At 50.9% G+C, this 18,926-nt stretch overlaps 1 protein-coding gene across 2 annotated transcripts in view; it reads right to left on the bottom strand.

The window, feature by feature from the left end:
* The window catches only part of TNS3 (tensin 3), a gene marked incomplete at both ends in the record, with an annotated part of 191,523 nt that overhangs the window by 117,786 nt on the left and 54,811 nt on the right, over window positions 1-18,926 (bottom strand). Inside the window, 3 exons of one of the 2 annotated variants that reach the window (XM_080701412.1) lie at window positions 30-80; window positions 3,087-3,258; window positions 6,017-6,069. In XM_080701412.1, coding sequence (XP_080557538.1) covers window positions 30-80; window positions 3,087-3,258; window positions 6,017-6,069 — 276 coding nt within the window. Of the gene's footprint in view, window positions 1-29; window positions 81-3,086; window positions 3,259-6,016; window positions 6,070-18,926 lie in introns of those variants that run through there. The other variant, XM_080701413.1, reaches the window with a different exon arrangement.

Below are 18,926 nucleotides of genomic sequence, written 5' to 3' on the forward strand. Positions count from 1 at the left end.
CTCAGAACAGAAAGGATGAAAGCCCATACCTTTGGGTTAAGCTTCGTAAGATCATATCTCTTTTCTGAAAGGTTTAATACCTACAAAAGAGAAGAAAAAAAACTTTTAGAAAAACCATGTATCTCAATGAGAGGAGGAAGCACAACTGCATTTTACACACTGTCTCTGAGATATTGAGGGTTGATAAAGATAAAAACGTGCAAGTATATATGTTATTACAGAATTTTAAAAAAAGAAATTAAATAGACAAGGACAGCAAAATAAATCCTTAAACGTCCTACATAAATTCTATATTTCACTTTGTTTAACTATTCTGAAAACAGTCAATTTACTATATTGCTATTTTTTTAAATTCTAATGGATGCAAAATATTTCAATACATAAGATATGTCTACACAAATATCTACATATATTAATGTCTGTAGCACAGCTTGCCGGGTCCAGCTCTGAGAGGCAGGCTTGCTGGGAAGGGTACCCTGGGAGGCAGGCTTGCTGAGAGGGTACCCTGGGAGGCAGGCTTGCTGGGAGGGTACCCTGGGAGGCAGGCTTGCTGGGAGGGTACCCTGGGAGGCAGGCTTGCTGGGAGGGTACCCTGGGAGGCAGGCTTGCTGGGAGGGTACCCTGGGAGGCAGGCTTGCTGGGAGGGTACCCTGGAAGGCAGGCTTGCTGGGAAAGGTACACTGGAAGGCAGGCTTGCTGGGAGGGTACCCTGGGAGGCAGGCTTGCTGGGAGGGTACCCTGGGAGGCAGGCTTGCTGGGAGGGTACCCTGGGAGGCAGGCTTGCTGGGAGGGTACCCTGGGAGGCAGGCTTGCTGGGAGGGTACCCTGGAAGGCAGGCTTGCTGGGAAAGGTACCCTGGAAGGCAGGCTTGCTGGGAGGGTACCCTGGGAGGCAGGCTTGCTGGGAGGGTACCCTGGGAGGCAGGCTTGCTGGGAGGGTACCCTGGGAGGCAGGCTTGCTGGGAGGGTACACTGGAGCAGATCAGTACTCTCTACAGTGAGTGGCCCTGGTGTGTGAAGGGCAGGCAGCTTGTGCATGACCTGTCTGTGGGTTCTTGTGCAGAGCTCTCTGTGGGCTCTTATACATGCTCAAGTAAAGCAAAACAATAAAAAGAGAATGTTTCCGCAGTGAGAGGTCTTCAAAAGTAACTAAAGGAACCTGGTGGGGTGATGCATCCCTGTAATCCCGGTTACTTGGGAGGCTGAAGCAGGAGGACTGAAACTTTAGGAGGACTGAAACTTCAGGCCAGAGCACAATGACTTAGTGAGACCCTGCTTCAAAACAATAAAGGAAAAAAGGGCTGGGGATGTATCTCAGTGGTAGAAGGCTCAATCCCCAGGACCACAAGAAAGGGAGTGAGGGAGAAAGGAAAAGAGAGAGAATGTAAAAGTCCCTCTCACTTCAGAGAGCAGGTGGGAGGGAAAGAGAGAGGACCGCCTTGTCCAGGTCAACCGGGGTCCCGCCCATGGGGGAGGGGGCCCCTTTGCCCTGACTTCAGACACAGCTCATTTTAACCCTGCCAGCTGTCTCCCGGGTCCACTCCGCCTTGTCCCCCAGCAGCCCCAGCCCTGCCAGAATCATCAGGACTAAGCTGGCCTTCCTAAGAAGGTCCAGGATGCTCCCACATCACCAGCCCCATCGCAGTGGATGTCCGCCATTGGTGATTCTTAGATTCAGGGACTGTTTTGTTTTCAAATCCAATCCTCAAAATATAAGGCTGCCCTTTGGTTCTTAATTGGGGGTCTGTACAACACACACACACACACACACACACACACACACACACATGAATGAGTTTTTCTTCAGGCTCTTCAAAAAAGTCCTTGTCCAAAAACAAGTAAGAGGGCCGGGCATGGTGGTGCACACTTGTAATCCCAGCATTTAGGAGGTGGAGACCAGAGGATCCCAGTTCGCAGCCAGTCTCAGCTACTTAGCAAGGCCCTTCGCAACTTAGTGAGACCCTGTTTCCAAAATAAAGAGACTAAAAAATAGGTCTGGGGGTGTATCTCAGAGGTAGAATGTCCCTGGGTTCCATCCCCAGAACCACACAAAAAAAGAAAGATCCCCCCCCCTCATGCACACTGGCCAGCTTGCAGGGGGCTCTGCCCCTGACCGAGCCCCACAGGGCAGAAGGAGAATGGACCCCAGACCCAACCAATGCCATCCACACCCTGGGCCCTGCGCACTGTCTCTTTAGGGAGTGCAAGCTGGGCAGGAAAAGTGACAGAAGTTGGGACAAAATGACCAGCTTGGGTCTGCTTCTCATGCAGGGAGTCTAGGTCCACAGATACCATCTCTGGGACAGAGGAGTCTGGACAGGAGGAGCCCTTAGGATTGTGCCGTCCTGGGCACTTGGGGACCAGCTCCTTGTCCACACCAGGTCAGAGCTAGGCCAGACTTCAGGCAGAGGTGGGGCCTCGGGGGCCTCGGGGCTAGGAGGGGTCCTCGCACGTTCCTATGGAAGAGAGCGGAAGAGAGCGGTCTAGAAGCCAAGGACAGCAGTGAAGCTGCACAGGCAGCTTCTGCTCCGTGGCCCAGGCGCACTGCTAGCCCAATCCTAGGTATGAAGGGGGAGAAGACTTTAATGGTGGTAGGAACCTCCCTGCGGCCCTCAGTGGGCTAGATTATAGTCGATAAGGCCGCAGATTAAGAGGAGGTCACCATGCTGGAATTTAATCACCAAGATGATTACAACAGCAGAAAGGAGAAGACTCCATGTGTGTGTGATGTCTGAGCCGTCTACCTGGCCATGTACAGCCCTTATTTCTCACCCGCTGTCATCCTAGCTCACTGGTCAGAAGAGACATAGCCAGGATGCTTTTTGATACCAGGGAGGACGCATAGAACTGGCCAAAGGAGGCTTGCAGGGGTGCCCTGAGGCACCAGGGCACCAAAGTGAGTCAGAACCCTTGGTGTACAACAAAGGAGCATCCATCCCTGGGGTCAGCTGTAAACAGTCCAGACCCGGACTCGTCCTCTTGTAGATGAGGGTTCTGCAATGCCTGCTCTTCCCACAGCGCCCTGCAGGACAAGTGCCCAAAGCCCCGTAGCACCATGCCCTGGGCACAGAGGGCCCCACCGCTCACCAGGTAATTGTCCCCGTGCTTAGACTTGAGCATGCGCGTGACCTCCTGCAGGCTGAGCAAGTAGGACTCCTCGGAGCAGCCAATGGGGAAGGACACAGCGATAATCCGCTCAGTGATGTAGGTGAGGTCCAGCTCATGGCCGTCCTCCATGGCGGGGCTCAGGGCTGTGGGCCTGTTGAAAAGGAGGAGGCCAGTCAGCAAGCAGAAGAGGGAAAGTGGGCCACATTCACTCTTAGGTTTTTACCAAAGAGCAGCAGGCATCCCAGGAATGTGACTGTTACATCTTGAACACCTTGCTCTGCTCAAGGGAGGAACCGGATCTAAAATCCCTGGGATCTAAAATCCCCTGCAGGGCACAACTGGGTTGGTACAAGCCAGGAGCAGGAATAAGCAGAGAATGAGATGCTCCGGGCGGCAGTGCAGGGGCTTGGGTAGAAAGCACACTGGCCACAGGGAATGGTGGGGCAGGGGAGCCTCTTAAAGGGGGGGCCTCAACTCTGCCCTGAGCTCTCAGGGCCAGCATGGGGCAGCTGCAGGGGGGGCACTTTATGCAGCAGGAATGATGTTGGCAGAGGCCAAGGCTGCAGACGGCAACTCCTGTCTGCATGCAGCCTCCAAGGAGACACTGATCCATGGAAGAGGTTGGGTGGAGAGGTAAAGTACTGGGGACCAAGACTCCCCCACACCATAGCTTCTCCATGGTCCTATAAGGCCCCCAGGAAGCCCTGAGCCCCACACTCACGGCGGGGGGTGAGGGGCTCCTAACAACATTAGGGCTGAGGCCAGAGCCCAGGAAAGATGGAACCAGGTTGGACCCAAAAGACGATAATGATACCAAGAGGTGAACCCAGACACAGAGTGGTCATGGGACATGAGCCCTCTGATTTGGGAGTTTCAGTACTGGACCTGGGCTATAGCTGCTGCTCTTGGTCCTCCCCTGTTCCTATTATATCTATGAGTCGGTCTCTCTTCTCTCTCTCTCTCTCTCTCTCTCTCTCTCTCTCTCTCTCTCTCTCTCTCTCTCTCTCTTACTTTTCATTTATTTATTTTTGTAATACTGGAGATTGAACCCAAAGGCATTCTTCCTCTGAGCTACCCCCCTACACCTCCTGTTCTTTGTTTTTTTAAATAGTCTTGCTAAGTTGCTATGGTTGACTTAGAACCCGTGATCCTCATGTCTCAGCCTCCCAAATATTGAGATTATAGGTGTGTGCCACCACACCAGGCTTTCTCTTTACTTCCTGAAATATTAAGAAAAAAATTTTTAGCAACCTTCATGTACCATCACCCAATAACTTCAAAGTGACCAACACAGGGCTAACCCTTTTCTGCCAATATTTCTCTCTCTTACACTTCTTTAATTACTTGGAAGAACATCAGATATTACTTCATTTAAAAGTAGTAGCAAGCTAGGCATGATGGTGCATACCTGTAATCCCAGGAGGCTGAGACAGGAGGATGTCAGGTTCAAAGCCAGCCTTGGCAAATTAGCAAGGTTCTCAGCAGACTAGTGAGATCCTGTTTCCAAATAAAAAATAAAATTGGGCCGAGGATGTAGCTTGGAGGTAGAATGCCTCTGAGTTCAATCCCCAATACCAGAAAAAAAAAAAGATAAAAATAAAAGTAGTAGCAACTTCTAAAAGATTAAAAAAATTCATTATTTTGAAACAGGGTCTCATTAAGTTGCAGAAGGTCTCACTAAGTAGCTGAGGCTGGTGGCAAATCTGCACTCCTCCTATTTAAAGATTAAAAAAAAACTTACTAAAATACTATAACGCTATTATCATACCAAAAAATGTATAACATCAAATAGCTAATATTGTAATTTGTTTTTATCTGCTGAAAGCAGAATCCAAACATCTCCTAGGGGCTTTTGTCTTTTCTGCTGTATACATCAGATACAGATGTAAAAATTGTTCATTGTTTTTAAAAGTCAAATCTGATTTTCTTGGACACTCATTTTAAAACAATCGCATGTCTCCTATGGCAAGCACCATCTACAGAGAGGGAGCCACGTCGGTCTCTACAGCCACAGGCTGAGGGGGGCCTGCAGGCGCTGTCCCTTCAGCACACCTTAATCAGTGAGAGTGAATCCTCATTCAACCAGACCATGGCAATCGAATTCTCTCCTGAAAAACCATCACAGCTGGGCAGAGTTGTGCCCATGAGCCTGAGGCAGGAGGATTGCAAGTTCAAGACCAGACTGAGAAACTTCGCAAGACCCTGCCTCAAAATAAAGGGGGGGGGGCAGAATTGGGGATGTAGCTCAGTGGAGAAGCACCCTAGACTCCATCCAGTACCACAAAAATACATTTAGAAAAAGAAGAAAGAGGGTCATAATGTTTCCATAATCTGGCATCCTAAAGTCAGAATATGTGTTCAGAAAATGGACATAAAAAGCCAAGCATGGCGGTGCATACTTGTAATCCCAAGTGTGGAATTGGGAGGCCGAGACAGGAGGATCATTATTCGCAGCCAGCCTCACTACTTAGCGAGGCTTTTTGCCCCTCAGTGAGATCCTGTTTCAAAATAAAGAATAAAAAATAGGCCAGGCATGGTAGTGCATGCTTGTAATCCCAGCACTTGGGAGGCTGAGAAAGGATTGCACAAGTTCAAAGCCAGCCTCAGCTACTTAGTGAGGCTCTCAACAACTTAGTGAGACCCTGTTTCCAAATAAAGCATAAAATAGGTCTGGGAGAATAACTTGGAGGTAGAATGCCCCTGGGTTCCACCCCGGTGCCACTAAATTAATAATAATAATAATTAATAATAATAATAATAGAAAGTGGACATAAAACTGCTATGTATCATCCCTGATTATTACCTTAAAAAACCAAACAACATCAACAAGAAAAAAAAAAACCCAAAGACGTGCCTATTTCCTCTCTTGACCGACCCACAGCCAGTGCACCGCCCACGGGGACACTCACCGAGAAGGCTTGTCACAGTGAAGAGCAGTGGATGGTGCGGAGCTTCCTGGAGCCTGCAGACGACAAGACAGAATCGTATTGTAGTGGCCTCCCCTGCTGGCCACACGGGCGCTTACAGCACCCAGCAGGAACCAGGGCCGCACGTCGGGCATCGGGGCCAACCAAGTGTCCTCTGTTGCCTCATCACTGCCGTAGCAGGACCCTTCCTGATGCCGCTCCATCAGCCAGCAGGACCACGCTTGCCCAGGGAACAGGAGAGGCCCCTCCAGCAAGGGCAGCGCAGCAGAGCTGGTGAACACACACAGAGGCTATGCCAGCCTTCACCATCCATGATGGGCTTTACATCAAAGAACCGAGTAATTTAATCAATGACTTCCAGAAATTCACAATTGCATCTACTCTATTTTTTCCCCCCCTGGTACTGGAAATCAAGCCCAGGGGTTGAATTCTACCCCTGAGCTACACTTCCCAGCCCTTCTAATATTTTGCTTGGAAATAATGTGTCACCAAGTCGCTAAGTTGTTGAGTCTCAACAACTGCGATCAATCTTCCTGTCTCAGCCTCCCAAGTACTGGAATTACACACCCCATCACACTTGGCGTTCTTCTACTCCTGCTAAAAGCACCTGTTCAAGCTGGGCGTGGTGGTGCACACTTGTAATCCCAGCATTCGGGAGGCTGAGACAGGAGGATCGTGGTTTGCAGACACCCTCAGCTACTTAGCGAGGCCCTTTGCAACTCAGGGAGACGCTGTTTCAAAACAAATAATAAAAATAATAGGGCTTGGGGTAAAGCTCAGAGGCAGAATGCCCCTGGGTCCCATCCCCAGTATTGCAAAAAAAAAAAAAGAAAGGAAGAAAAGAGAGGGGGGAGAGAGGGAGGAAGGGAAAGGAAGGAAGGAAGGAAGGAAGGAAGGAAGGAAGGAAGGAAGGAAGGAAGGAAGGAAGGAAGGGGAAAAGAAAATGCTCTGAGTGCACCTGACAAAGCATTCCCTCGAGGACACAGCACGCTGTAAGAGACAGCCGTGTCCCTGGTGACATGTGTCTGTCTGCCTGGGAGCAGTCGTGGCTGGCACCACCCAGTGACATCACAACAGATGATTGTAACACATGTCGCTAGCCCAGAAAAAAACCCAAATTCAAACTTCCAAATAAAGCTTCTACTGAATGCATATGACTTTCCAAGCATAACATAAAAAAAAAATAGGAAGTCCAACCATTGTAAACCAGGTACTATCTAAATATGGTGTACACACACACACACACACACACACACACACACACGCACGCACACACACGCACGTGTAGACGTGTGGCCAGCACGCAGGCTGAATCAGTGGTAGTCTATTTCTGGAACTTATTATTATATCATTTCGATATATTATATCATTTCCTTCCCATTCTTCTGTATGCATTTTTTACTTTTTCTACCAAAAGCACATATTATGTCTCAAGGTGGAGAGTCAAAGTCACTGGCTGCAGCGAGCTTGGAGCGCTGCCAGCTCCCAGGCTGGACCCAGGTCCCACCCCCACCACCCTAGTGGCTGCGTCCGGCCTAGGTCCCAAATTAGATGCCTGCAAGCCTAGGAAAGTGGACCCCAAGGCTCCAGGAAGCTGCACCCACCCCTGTGCAGCCTCCCTTAGCCTCCACAGGAGGGGCTCAGTGCAGCCCGGCACAGAGCCAAATCCTTTAAGTCTACACCCACTCAATGAGTCACTAATGTGCTGGCAATTTATTAAAGAAGCACACTGGCTCTAGAGAAATCTGACTCCCGATCTTAAATAATAAGTTCAGAAGCCAGGGCATGGTGGTGCACTTGTAATTCCTGTACTTGGGAGACTGAGACTGGAGGATCACGGGTTTGCAACCAGCCTCAGCTACTTAGTAAGACCAACTTAGTAAGACCCTGTTTCAAAATAAAGAATAAAAAAATAGGGCTGGGAGTATAGCTCAGAGATAGAATGCCCCTGGGTTCAATCCCCAGTAACACCCAAATAAATAAAACAAGTTCAGAAAATTGCCCATTGGTAGACACCGATAGGGCAAACCCACTTTCTTTTGGTGTCTTTGCAAAGAGGGCTGCCTTCTCGCATCCTTAGAAGACTCGCCGAGGGTAAGCTGCTCTTTATCTAGACAGTGAACAGAGACAAGCCCCTCCGGAGCAGAGTTCCCGGGACAGGGAAACACAGGTTACTCCCTGCCTAAGGGTGCGCTGCCTACTGCAGCCCTACCAGAGTACTGATCACAGGCTTCAAGTTTCAAGGACGCTTAGAGGAAGAGAAGGGGAGGGGTGGTGTGTTAAGGTCTCAGCTGGAAGACAACCCTGCCCAGTCCGCCCAACTCCAGACTTCAACTGCCTGATACAGGAGTCACAGGGCCTGGGAGCTCAGCCCACAGGAGGCTGGAGTTGCCAATCTCCTGATCATCTCTCTCCTCTGATAAAAACCACCGAGGTGGATCAAGCACGTGGGGGACATCCTGGGCCTGGAATCCACAAGTTCATGGTGTCCAAAGAGGAGTGGCCATCAGAGAAGGAACTAGAAGAACTGCCCAGAGAGTCTCTGTGTAAGAATTTAAAAATCATTAATTTTCAGCCTGGCCACAGTAGCACACACCTGTAATCCCAGCACTACGGAGAAGGCTCATGCAAGAGGAACACGGGTTCAAGACCAGCTTCCTTGGCAACTTAGTGAGATCTTGTTTCAGAATTAGAAAAAAAAAAACAATTGGGTTATGGGTATAGCTCAGGGGTAGAATGCCCTTGGGTTCAATCCCCAGTGTCACACCAAAACACTTACTAATTTTTTAAGTTATTAATACTCATTTTCTTGGCTATTTATGTTTTTTTTTTTCCTTGAAATACTGGGATTGGAACCCAGGGGCATTCTACCTATGAGCTACACCCCCAACCCTATTTTTTATTCTTTATTTTAAAGCAGGGTCTCACTAATTTGCAAAAGGCCTCACTAAGTAGCTGAGGCTGGCTGTGAACCATGATCCTCCTGTCTCAGCCTCTCAAGTGCTGGGATTACAAGTGTGTGCCACTGTCCCAGCCACATATGTTATTTTTGTTGTTGTTTATAATGACATAAGTTTGCAACCTTGAGATATAAACTCAGGTGGCTCTCTCTCAAGAAAAGACAATGTGTCTCCCACCCACACAGCAGCATGAAATTCTGTATGGACACTCTGCGTTTTTAAGAGGACAGAATCCTTTGTACCCCTTGTATATTATAAGCAGCAGGGTCAGGGGAGAAACCAGGCTAGACAGCATGAACACAGAGACACCCAGCCTTCCTTGGGAGAAACTAGGAAGGCCTATGTCCAAGGACACAAGGTCCATGTCAAACTCTCAGGGCCTGACCTAGCCACTGTGCACCTGCAGCCCTGGGAGAGGTGTGCGGCCTGCTTCAGAGTTGTGCCCATCCTTGCAGAGACATGCCCACCCCTCCCTCACCTTGGGCCAGGAATCCAGGCAGGGTGGGGGGAGCTTGCTGCTCCCAGAGTGACCCTGCAGCACACCCCCTGGCAATGGGATGTCCCCTGGTGTGCGCTGCCCCTCAGCACGGCACCCTTGGGTGAAGGGTTCTGCAGTAGCCCATCCCAGCACTCCATCTGCCAGACCAGCAGGCTCCACAACCCTGAAGGAGCCCAGCGCAAGCCCTTCTCTGTGGGGACAGCGGTTCCCCTTGTGGGAGGCGGCTTCTTTCTCAGAAGGGCAGAGCCTGCCAGCGGAAGGCATGGGCTTCAGACACTGCTGTGCCTATCTGGGCACAGACCTCAGGGTGCTTGGAGAACTAAGCACATCGTGTCAAAAGGAAGAGGACTGTGAGCCCCCCCAACCCCTCGACTGAGGGGAGGCACTGCTGGAGATTCCCCTGGGGAAACACAGCCAGAAAATGTTTCTGGAACAGTGTGTGTCAGAGCTGCTCTCCTGCCTGGGCCATCCACACCCTGTTGACCACCACTGGCCAGGGGAGACACACACACTCTGGCCAAAATACCCAGCAGCCTCCATAGCACACACACGCAGGGGTGCAGGGTACGGAGGGATGGGGTGAAGGACGGGCTCTGCATTCCCTCTGCAGTGAGAACACCCAGGAAATTAGTCTTGCAGAGGTCCTCCGGGCCCGGGCCCTGAGAAGCAGGCTAGTGCTGAGACTGGCTCCTCACCAGAGAGAGCCTGCCCGGCTCTGGCAGGGGCTGGGTTAAGCTTTTACCTCTTTCCTTTTTGACTGTTGTGACAAATGGCAAGCTTTCCCAAACCTCCCAGGTGAGAGCAGGACTTGGTAGCAGGAAGACCTGAGTCTGATTGAGCATCCTCCAGCCTGCCGGCTGCAGAATCTGGGGTCAGGGTGTTTCTGAGCTGGGGCCTTTGCACAGGCTGCATCCAGCCTAGAATGTTCCACGTCCACACACCCAGGCTTCAACGGTCGCTCCAAAGACCCCTGAGCTCTCAGTGCAGTGAATCTCCTCCAGCAAAGCAGTGGCTAATTCCCCTGACCTCAGGAGCCACACCCCTGGTCCATATCTTACATCTACCTTGGTCTTTTGTATCACGCCGACTGCAAGTCCATGAAATTAACTAATGGCGTAATTTGGAAGAGGTACCAGAGATGGGACCCAAGGCCTCACACATGCCAAACACGTGCTGCACCACTGAACAACACTCTACCCAACCGTGTGGATTCTTTACGGAGCTGCCCGTGCTAACCCCACGCAGGTGCTGGCTGTGCGGCTCCCAGATGCAGTTCCATCCCTTGGGGCAGCACCGCGCACTCAGCACAGGCATAGCAGGGTGGGCTGCGGGACTAGGGGAGGAAGACAAAAGCTGCTAACGCCAGATGTGTACGGAGGTATCTGGCATCGTGAGAACCCAGAGGGCTCTGCACTGACATTTCAGTGATGGACAGCTGGCTAGCTTTCCAACAGAACTTAACCTACCCAAGCAATTTTTAACAAACCCGACACCTAAAGGACAAGGAATATGGGAAGCACCCACTCCTGGTATAGCAGCCACACATGGTTGGCAGCTCTGAACTCTCCGTGGATGGAGCCGGGCTCAGCATCCTGTGCGCACCCATATACTGGCTGCCCGCTCTTTTTTTGTGTGTGAGTGGTACTAGGGATGGAACCCAGGGGCATTCTACCTCCGAGCCACACCCCCTGCCCTAATTTTTATTCTTTATTTTGAAACAATCTTACTGAGTTGCAAAGGGCCTCCCTAAATAGTAGCTGAGGCTGTCCTCGAACCGCAATCCTCCCGTCTCAGCCTCCCAAATGCTGGGATTACAAGCATGCGCCACCTCGCCCGGCTTGGGAAGATTCCTGACAACCTTGGGGCACAGGTCTCCACTCTCCTGGGCTGGCTGAAGGGATGCCCACCCGCCAGCACTGCTCTGATGCTACTCACACAGAGCCAATGGAGGCTCAGGGCAGCCGGGCCCCATCTGAAGCACCAGATGGGGCACAGCATCCCTGCTCCCAGCCTCCCTTATCCCTGAAGGCCTCAGGGAAGAGTAAAGAAAGAGAGCTCTTTGTGAATGTCATGCTGGAAATCTGGGCAAAGCCCAGCCCTGTGTATGAACGCTGGCGCCCCCCAGTGGCCGGGCCCTGCACTGTTCCAGTGACAGCATCCACAAGGGCTAAACCTGGGAGGAAGCAGGGCTTCAGAGCGCTGCAGGTGGCAACAGCTGGCTAGACAGGCCGAAACCCCTCAACACACCCTTCCACTTGTCTTCCTGGACAAACGAAGAACCTGCGGTGTCAAGTCCACGGCAGCCACCACCCGTGGATATACTTAGAGCATTCATTTGTTCACCCATTCATTTATTCAGTCCCTCCTCCTACTTCTCAGCCAGCAGCCTAACCTTGGGAACTAATGCACCTGTGCGCTCTGTGACTTGGTGTCCTCATCTGGAGAGGAGAGATAATGGCAGCTTTATTGGTAGGCTTAAAGAAGAAAATGCGTGTGAAGGCTGAGAACGGCACGCTTGCCGGTAATAAGTGCTGAATAAATATTAGCGACTTCGCCAAGCCTTTTATTTGTGTGCTCGGCAGGTGCCGGCCCCCGGAGCGAGTTTTCCCACCAATGGTCAGGGCTAGAGCAGATCAGATCGGCACCGCATATCAGCCATGGCTGCAGCCCCGTTGGTGCAGGGAGGGAGAAAGCTCCCAGAAGGGTTTTCAGAACTCACATAGCAGGAAGACTCTCTATTCCTCTCCAGGAGGAGACTAGGGGAAAGAATGATCAGGATTGCCCAACTGTAGAAACAGCAGGACAGGACACACTGCACGTGAGGGTGAAACACGCCAGTAGCATCCCTCCGCCGCTGACCCCACCGAGGGGCAGCAATGTCTTGTCAACACTGAGATTCTATCTATGAGTATTTTTAACCCGATGTTTGCAGAATCCTGCCTCCCTGGACAGAGGCCGCCAAGGTTTAGAGCCATATGGAACGAGAGGGGCTGAGACCAACAGATGAGCAGGGCGAGGTGAGCCACAGAGACGAAATACCATAAAATCAGCGGCTCTCGTCTGTGCCTTACAAAATGCACTTCCCTGGCAGGGCTGGTGGCGCCTCTCTCCACCAGGTAGCCCAGGGAGTTGGGAACTCACCGTGTTCTCAGCAGTGGCCAGGGCTGCTCCTCCTTCCAGACACGGCTGCTCCTATGGCACTCACTCGCAGCCAGAGCCCCCTGCTCTGGGTAATGTCCCAGCTCTGAGCGTGGGAGAGGCGGGCAGCTGCAGAGGCGCCCCGGTGAGAGCCCCGGAGCGTGGGAAGCTCGGGCACAGCCAGGAGCTGGAGCAGGTGCAGGTGCGCCGGCCCCAGGCTGAGCACGCATGCTTGCTCACAGGCAAGGGCGACGTTAGCCTGGGGCTCGGGGCCAGCCTGCCAAGGACCTGCAGAACAAGGGCAGTGCTGTCCCAGGGAGCTGTCGGACCAGGAAGCTGAGCTGTGTCATGGTGGCGCCCGCCCCCACCCCACACAGGTGCAGAAACAGCAGGCAGGGCTCTGGCTCCTCTCCCCAGAAGGAAACCTTCCCTGCAGGGTCCCAGGGGCCAAGGCTCACCTCTGCACCCTCCCCTCCCCCTGCTCTTCTTCTTCCCCGACACGGGGTCTCTCCCTGGACTTCTTTCCTTAGTTCATATTTTGCTCCACCTCCTTTGAACAGATTTGGAGATGACTCATCAATGAATTCTATACAATTGGCCACAAATTTTAAAATAAAAGAAACCCACAAGCAAAGATGCAAAGCTAAGGCCAAAGAGTACAGGGTTATATGGTTAGACAGGAGAGGAAAGAAAAGAAAAAAGAAAAAGAGAGGAGAGGAGAGAGGGAAGAGGAGGAGAAAGAAGACAGGAGGAGGAAAGGAAGAGAAGAAAAAGAAGGAGAAGGAGGAGAAGGAGAAGGAGAAGGAGGAGAAGGAGAAGGAGAAGAAGAAGAAGAAGAAGAAGAAGAAGAAGAAGAAGAAGAAGAAGAAGAAGAAGAAGAAGAAGAAGAAGAAGAGAAAAAGGGCGAGAAGGAGGAGGAAGAGAAGGTGTTGGTGGAGGAGAAGGAGGAAAGAGAAAAGAAGAAAAAGAAAGGGCGACCTAGTCACAAAGGGAGGTCAGCGCCTCCTTAGGTGCTCGACCGGTTCTGAGTTTCCTGGAGGCCACGACAAAAAGCAGATTGTAGCTGGACTCAGGGCTGATCCTGGTGACAGTGGGGACTGTAAAGGTCATGCAGCCCGACTGAGCTGGCTTTAATCTGGCGCTTAACACTCAGGCTGAGAGCAAGGCAGCCCTCAGGGGCAGCCCTCAGCCCACACCCAAGCTCCCAGAGGCGCTGTGGCAGCTATTTAAACTGGACTTCGTGATGTCCACTGTGCCCTTAAACTGCATGAGCCTCACGCTATCATTACCCCCTCTGCATTGTATCAATTCACACAGAAAGAAGCGGCAGGCAGGGGAAGGCGAGCGGCGGCACTGGGGCGCTGGCTTCCAAAGGTCACGTGTGCCTCCTTCAGGCCAGATCCGGGCACCCAAGCTGACTATCGCCCGGCATGAGAAGGCAGAGAGAGTGGGCCTGGGGGCCGAAAAGTGTCCTATTTAGATGACCAACCACAGTCATCAGACTTGGGGGCACCAGCAGGACTTGGCACCACCTGTCAGTCACCTCGGCAAGGGGCTGATCCCACCAGCCTCACGGGACAGGGCTGACGTGGCCAGGCACCAAGACCCAGGCCAGCAGCAGGCGTCCACTGCTACCTGTCCGGCCTGCGGAGCAACAGTTCTCAGCTCTGTCCAAGCTGGACAGCTGTGTGTTACTTCAGATATTCCTGGCCCGACTTCCTGCCCACCACGCAAGGCTCCAAGGCTTACAGTGACCTGATGTGAAGCCAAGGGAGATGCCGTTCTTAACCGGACGTGAGGAGACATATGCCCTGCGGCCACCCCCTCGATTGTGACAACAAAGGCCTCTCAGGATCAGGGCTGAACCCAGCGGTTCCATTATGAGGGCTCTGAAAGGGTCATGGTTCACAGAGAGCCTCAGCTACTCAGTGAGGCCTTCTGCAAGTTAGTGAGACCCCGTTTCAAAATTTAAAAAATATACAAAATAGGGCAGGAGGTGTAGCTCTGAGGTCAAATGCCCCTGGGTGCCATCCCCAGACACACACACACACACACACACACACACACACACACACACACACACACTAAATAAAAGGGGGCAATTTTATTATTTATTTATTTGTTTTATAGTACTAGGAATTGAACCCAGAGGCATTCTACCTCCGAGGTACACCTCCAGCCCTATTTTATTTTATTTTGAAACAGGGTTTTGCTAAGTTGATGAGAGTCTCACTGCTTACTGAGGCTGTCCTTGAACCTGTAATCCTCCTGCCCCAGCCTCCCACGTACTAGAATTACATACACCAAGTACTGGGACCACAGGTGTGTGCCAGCACACCTACCAAAGGGCAATATTTTAACTCTATTACTTTTTCAATGTTTGTAGCTAGAATTTCTTTTTCAGTAAAACTTACCCTCTTTGTCCATTTGGAAATCAGTTTATAAAAGAAAGAAAGGTTAGGCGGCTGGGCAGGGTGGTGCACACTTGTAAACCCAGGACTTAGGAGACAGAGACAGGAGAATCACAGGTTCAAGAAAGACTAGCTTCCGCAACTTAGTGAAACCCTATTCAAAACGAAAGAATAAAATAGGGCTGGGGGTATAGCTCAGAGGTAGAATACCTCTGGGTTCCATGCCCAGCACCACACAAAAAAAGATGGTTAGCTGGGGGTGTGGCTCAGACTTGCCTATCATGTGCAAAAAACCCAGCACAGAGGAAAAAAAAAAAATGGGGAGGAGGGCTTAAATGCTTGGATGCTTAGCAGCTTATTTTTATAATTTATTTATTTATTTATTTATTTATTTATTTATTTATTTATTTATTTATTGGGTCCGGGGGTGGAACCCAGGGGCATTCGACCTTCAAGCTATACCCCCTGCCCTATTTTTTATTCTTTATTTTGAAACAGGGTCTCATTGAGTTGCAGAGAGCTGAGCTGAGGCTGTCTGCGAACCCCAATCCTCCGGTCCCAGCCCCCCGAATGCTGGGATTACAAGCATGCACCACCACTCCCGGCTTCAGCTTCTTCTTTATTGACTTTTTATTTTTTTTATTTTTTGCGGGTCTGGGGATGAAACCTAGGGGCATTCAACACCCTGCATCCTATTTTTATTCTTTATTCTGAAACAGGGTATCACTAAGTTGCGGAGGGCCTCACTAAATAGCTGAGGTTGTTTAGAATGATCTGGCTCCCAGGCATCCCCCCAAAGTAACTAAAGATTGTCAAGAAGTACTTCTTAAAGTCTACTGCACAAGCCGGGCGTGGTGGCGCACGCTTGTCATCCCAGCATTTGGGAGGCTGAGACAGGAGGATCGCGGTTCACGAACAGCCTCAGCTATTTAGTGAGGCCCTCTGCAACTCAGTGAGACCTGGTTTCAAAATAAAGAATAAAAAATAGGCCAGGGGGTGTAGCTTGGAGGTTGAATACCCCTGGGTTCCAATCCCAGACCTACCAAAAAAAAAAAAAAAAATCTCTATGGGAAGAGATAAGAGATTTTGCATAAAGTCAACTGCACAAATCAAAACTTTGCCCCACTCCAAATAAAGCTGACAATCATTACAACCTTGACCGAGGCCCATCCTGTCTGCCTGCACACAGTCCCTGATCCTGCAACACCCATCCTTCTCACCAAGCCCAGTTCATTCTGGAAAGCCATGCCAGGGCTTCTCCACTGGCCTGAGGCCCAGCGGAAGACCAGGGTGGGGGAGTGTCATGGTCACCATGCTAGGAAACAGAGTTAGCTAAGTGGAATATGCCTTTCTTCCTTCCTTCCTTTCTTTCTTTCCTCCTTTTTTTTTTTTTTTTTTTTTTTGGCAGTACTGAGGATGGAATCCAGGGACATTCTACCTCTGAGCTTATACTCCTAACCCTATTTTTTAATTCTTCATTTGGAAACAAAGTCTCACTAAGCTGCAAAATGCCTCACTAAGTAGCTGAGGATGGCCATGCCCCTGTGATCCTACTGTCTCAGCCTCCTAAGTACCAGGATTACAAGCATGTGCCACCACCCCCGGTTTGGGGGACCACTTTTCACGTAACTGGAAAGGACCTATGTGATGGAACACGATTCTCCTTAACCTTTCTGTATAATGGAGGCTCCAAAGATGACACAATTTCCGATCAATACAAAAATCCCAAAACTCCTTTTCATGCCTATGTAAGGGTATTCTCAAATATTCTAGGCAAAGTAAACATTCTAAACAACATTGGGTGTGTCACACGGGTGCCACAGTGAGGACAGACCCGTGACCCTCTCAAGGCTGAGTCTGAGAACACAGGTGCTCTGCAGCTGGCAGGGAGACATTTAAGGTGTGCCAACATGAAGGCAGTCACCTGCCAGCCAGCTCAAAGGTGCTTGGGGGACACCGGGAAACCGCCACGGGCACCTGCTCCTCTGAACAGAGACTTTTTGAACACAAGAGACCACAATCAGTGACCCACACCCACAGGAGAAGATAAAAAGGTGGAAGGCTGTAAGACAAAGTCACATACAAACAAGGGAGGTACCCCAATGCTAGAGGGGGCCCCACTCCCAGGCAGCCAAACTACACACTCCCTCCTGAAGGTGAATGTGGCCTTGGGTGAGGGTGGCTTTTGTGCTGATTTCCTCTTGCAAGTGAAACACACTACTGGTCCAAGAGAATGCCTCCCAACCTAGGATACAAGATCATCCTGTCCGGTTACCATCTCTCCAATCCCCAGCATTAAAAGTAAATAAGCAGTCGGACATGGCGGCGCACGTCTGTGATCCCAGTCTTTTGGAGGCTGAGATGGGAGGACGAGAACCGCAAGTTCAAGGCTAACTCTGGGAACATAGTGAAGTCCTCAGCAACTTAGTGAGACCCTGTTTCAAAATTTAAAAATAAGCCAGGCGTGGTGGCTGGCGCACGCTTGTAGTCCCAGGACTTGGGAGGATGAGACAGGAGGTTTACAGATGGCCTCAGCTCCTTAGTGAGGCTCTCTGCAACTCAGTGAGACCTTGTTTTGAAATAAAGAATAAAAAATAGGGCTGAGCCGGGCGTGGTGGCGCACGCTTGTAATCCCCGCGCTTGGGAGGCAGAGACAGGAGGATCGCGCAGGTTCGAAGCCAGCCGCGTGCGCTGGCTTAGGAGACCCTGTTTCCAAATAAAAATGTAAAAATAGGTCTGGGAGTGTAGCCCGGAGGTAGAAGGGCTTCCAGGAACCCCAGTACCACCAAAAAAAAAAAAAAAAAAAAAAGGTAAAAAATGGGGCTGAAAGGTAGCTCAGAAGTAGGATGCCCCTGGGACTGTAGCTCAGAGAGAGAATGTCCCTGAATCCAATCCACAGCACCACACAGAAATAAAAATAAAAATATATAAGCACTTGATTTTCGAAATCACTCAGTAGTTGTAGCTCTTTTCCCCGCTATGCCCCCAGGGCCACTCTCTTTCAGGGCCTCTTTGCACTGAAACATGTGCTACTTTAGAGAATCTGTGCTATAAAAGAGATGCCTCAGCCAGGCGTGGTGGCGCACGCTCATAATCCCAGCATTGGAGAGGCTGAGACAGGAGGATCTCGGGTCGCAGACAGCCTCAGCTACTTAGCGAGGCCCTTTGCATCTCAGTGAGACCCTGTTTCAAAATAAAGAACAAAAAATAGCATTTGAGCCTGTCGTGGTGTCCCACGCTTGTAATCCCAGCATTTGGGAGGCTAAGACAGGAGGATCACGGTTTATGGTCAGCCTCAGCTACTTAGTGAGGCCCTTTGCAACTCTGTGAGACCCTGTTTCAAAAAAATAAATAGGGCTGGAGTGTAGCTCAGAGGTAGAATGCCCCTGAGATCCACCCCCAGTACCAAAGAAAGAAAGAAAGAGAGGGGGGGGGGAGGGAGAGAGGGAGGGAGGGCGGGAGGGAGGGGGGAAGGAAGGAAGGAAGGAAGGAAGGAAGGAAGGAAGGAAGGAAGTGAGGGGGGAAGGAAGGAAGGAAGGAAGGAAAGAAGGAAGGAAGGAAGGCAGGAAGGCAGGCAGGCAGGCAGGCAGGCAGGCAAGCAAAGCCTCTTCAGTGAATTTTTCTCTTCCATGGCAGACTTCAGCCAGAACATTGGGCGGCACACATTTGTTGAAATCACAACTTCCGGTGGGTCCCTGGGAGAGAGGCTGCTGGCAGCAAGGAGGGACAGCAGCTCAGTGCCCCCGTGTGTGGTGATAGAGTGGCCGCCAGTCTCTCCCAGAGGGGCTGGAGCCGAGGGTGGCTGGCCCAGACAGGGTGGCCTCTCACTTTAGAATGAAGGTCCTGCAGCCCAGCGAGGAGATCATCCCCGCAGCCCGGGGTGC

Source organism: Muscardinus avellanarius (assembly GCF_963383645.1).
Source record: "Muscardinus avellanarius genome assembly, chromosome: 9".
Classification (NCBI taxonomy): Eukaryota; Metazoa; Chordata; class Mammalia; order Rodentia; family Gliridae; genus Muscardinus; species Muscardinus avellanarius.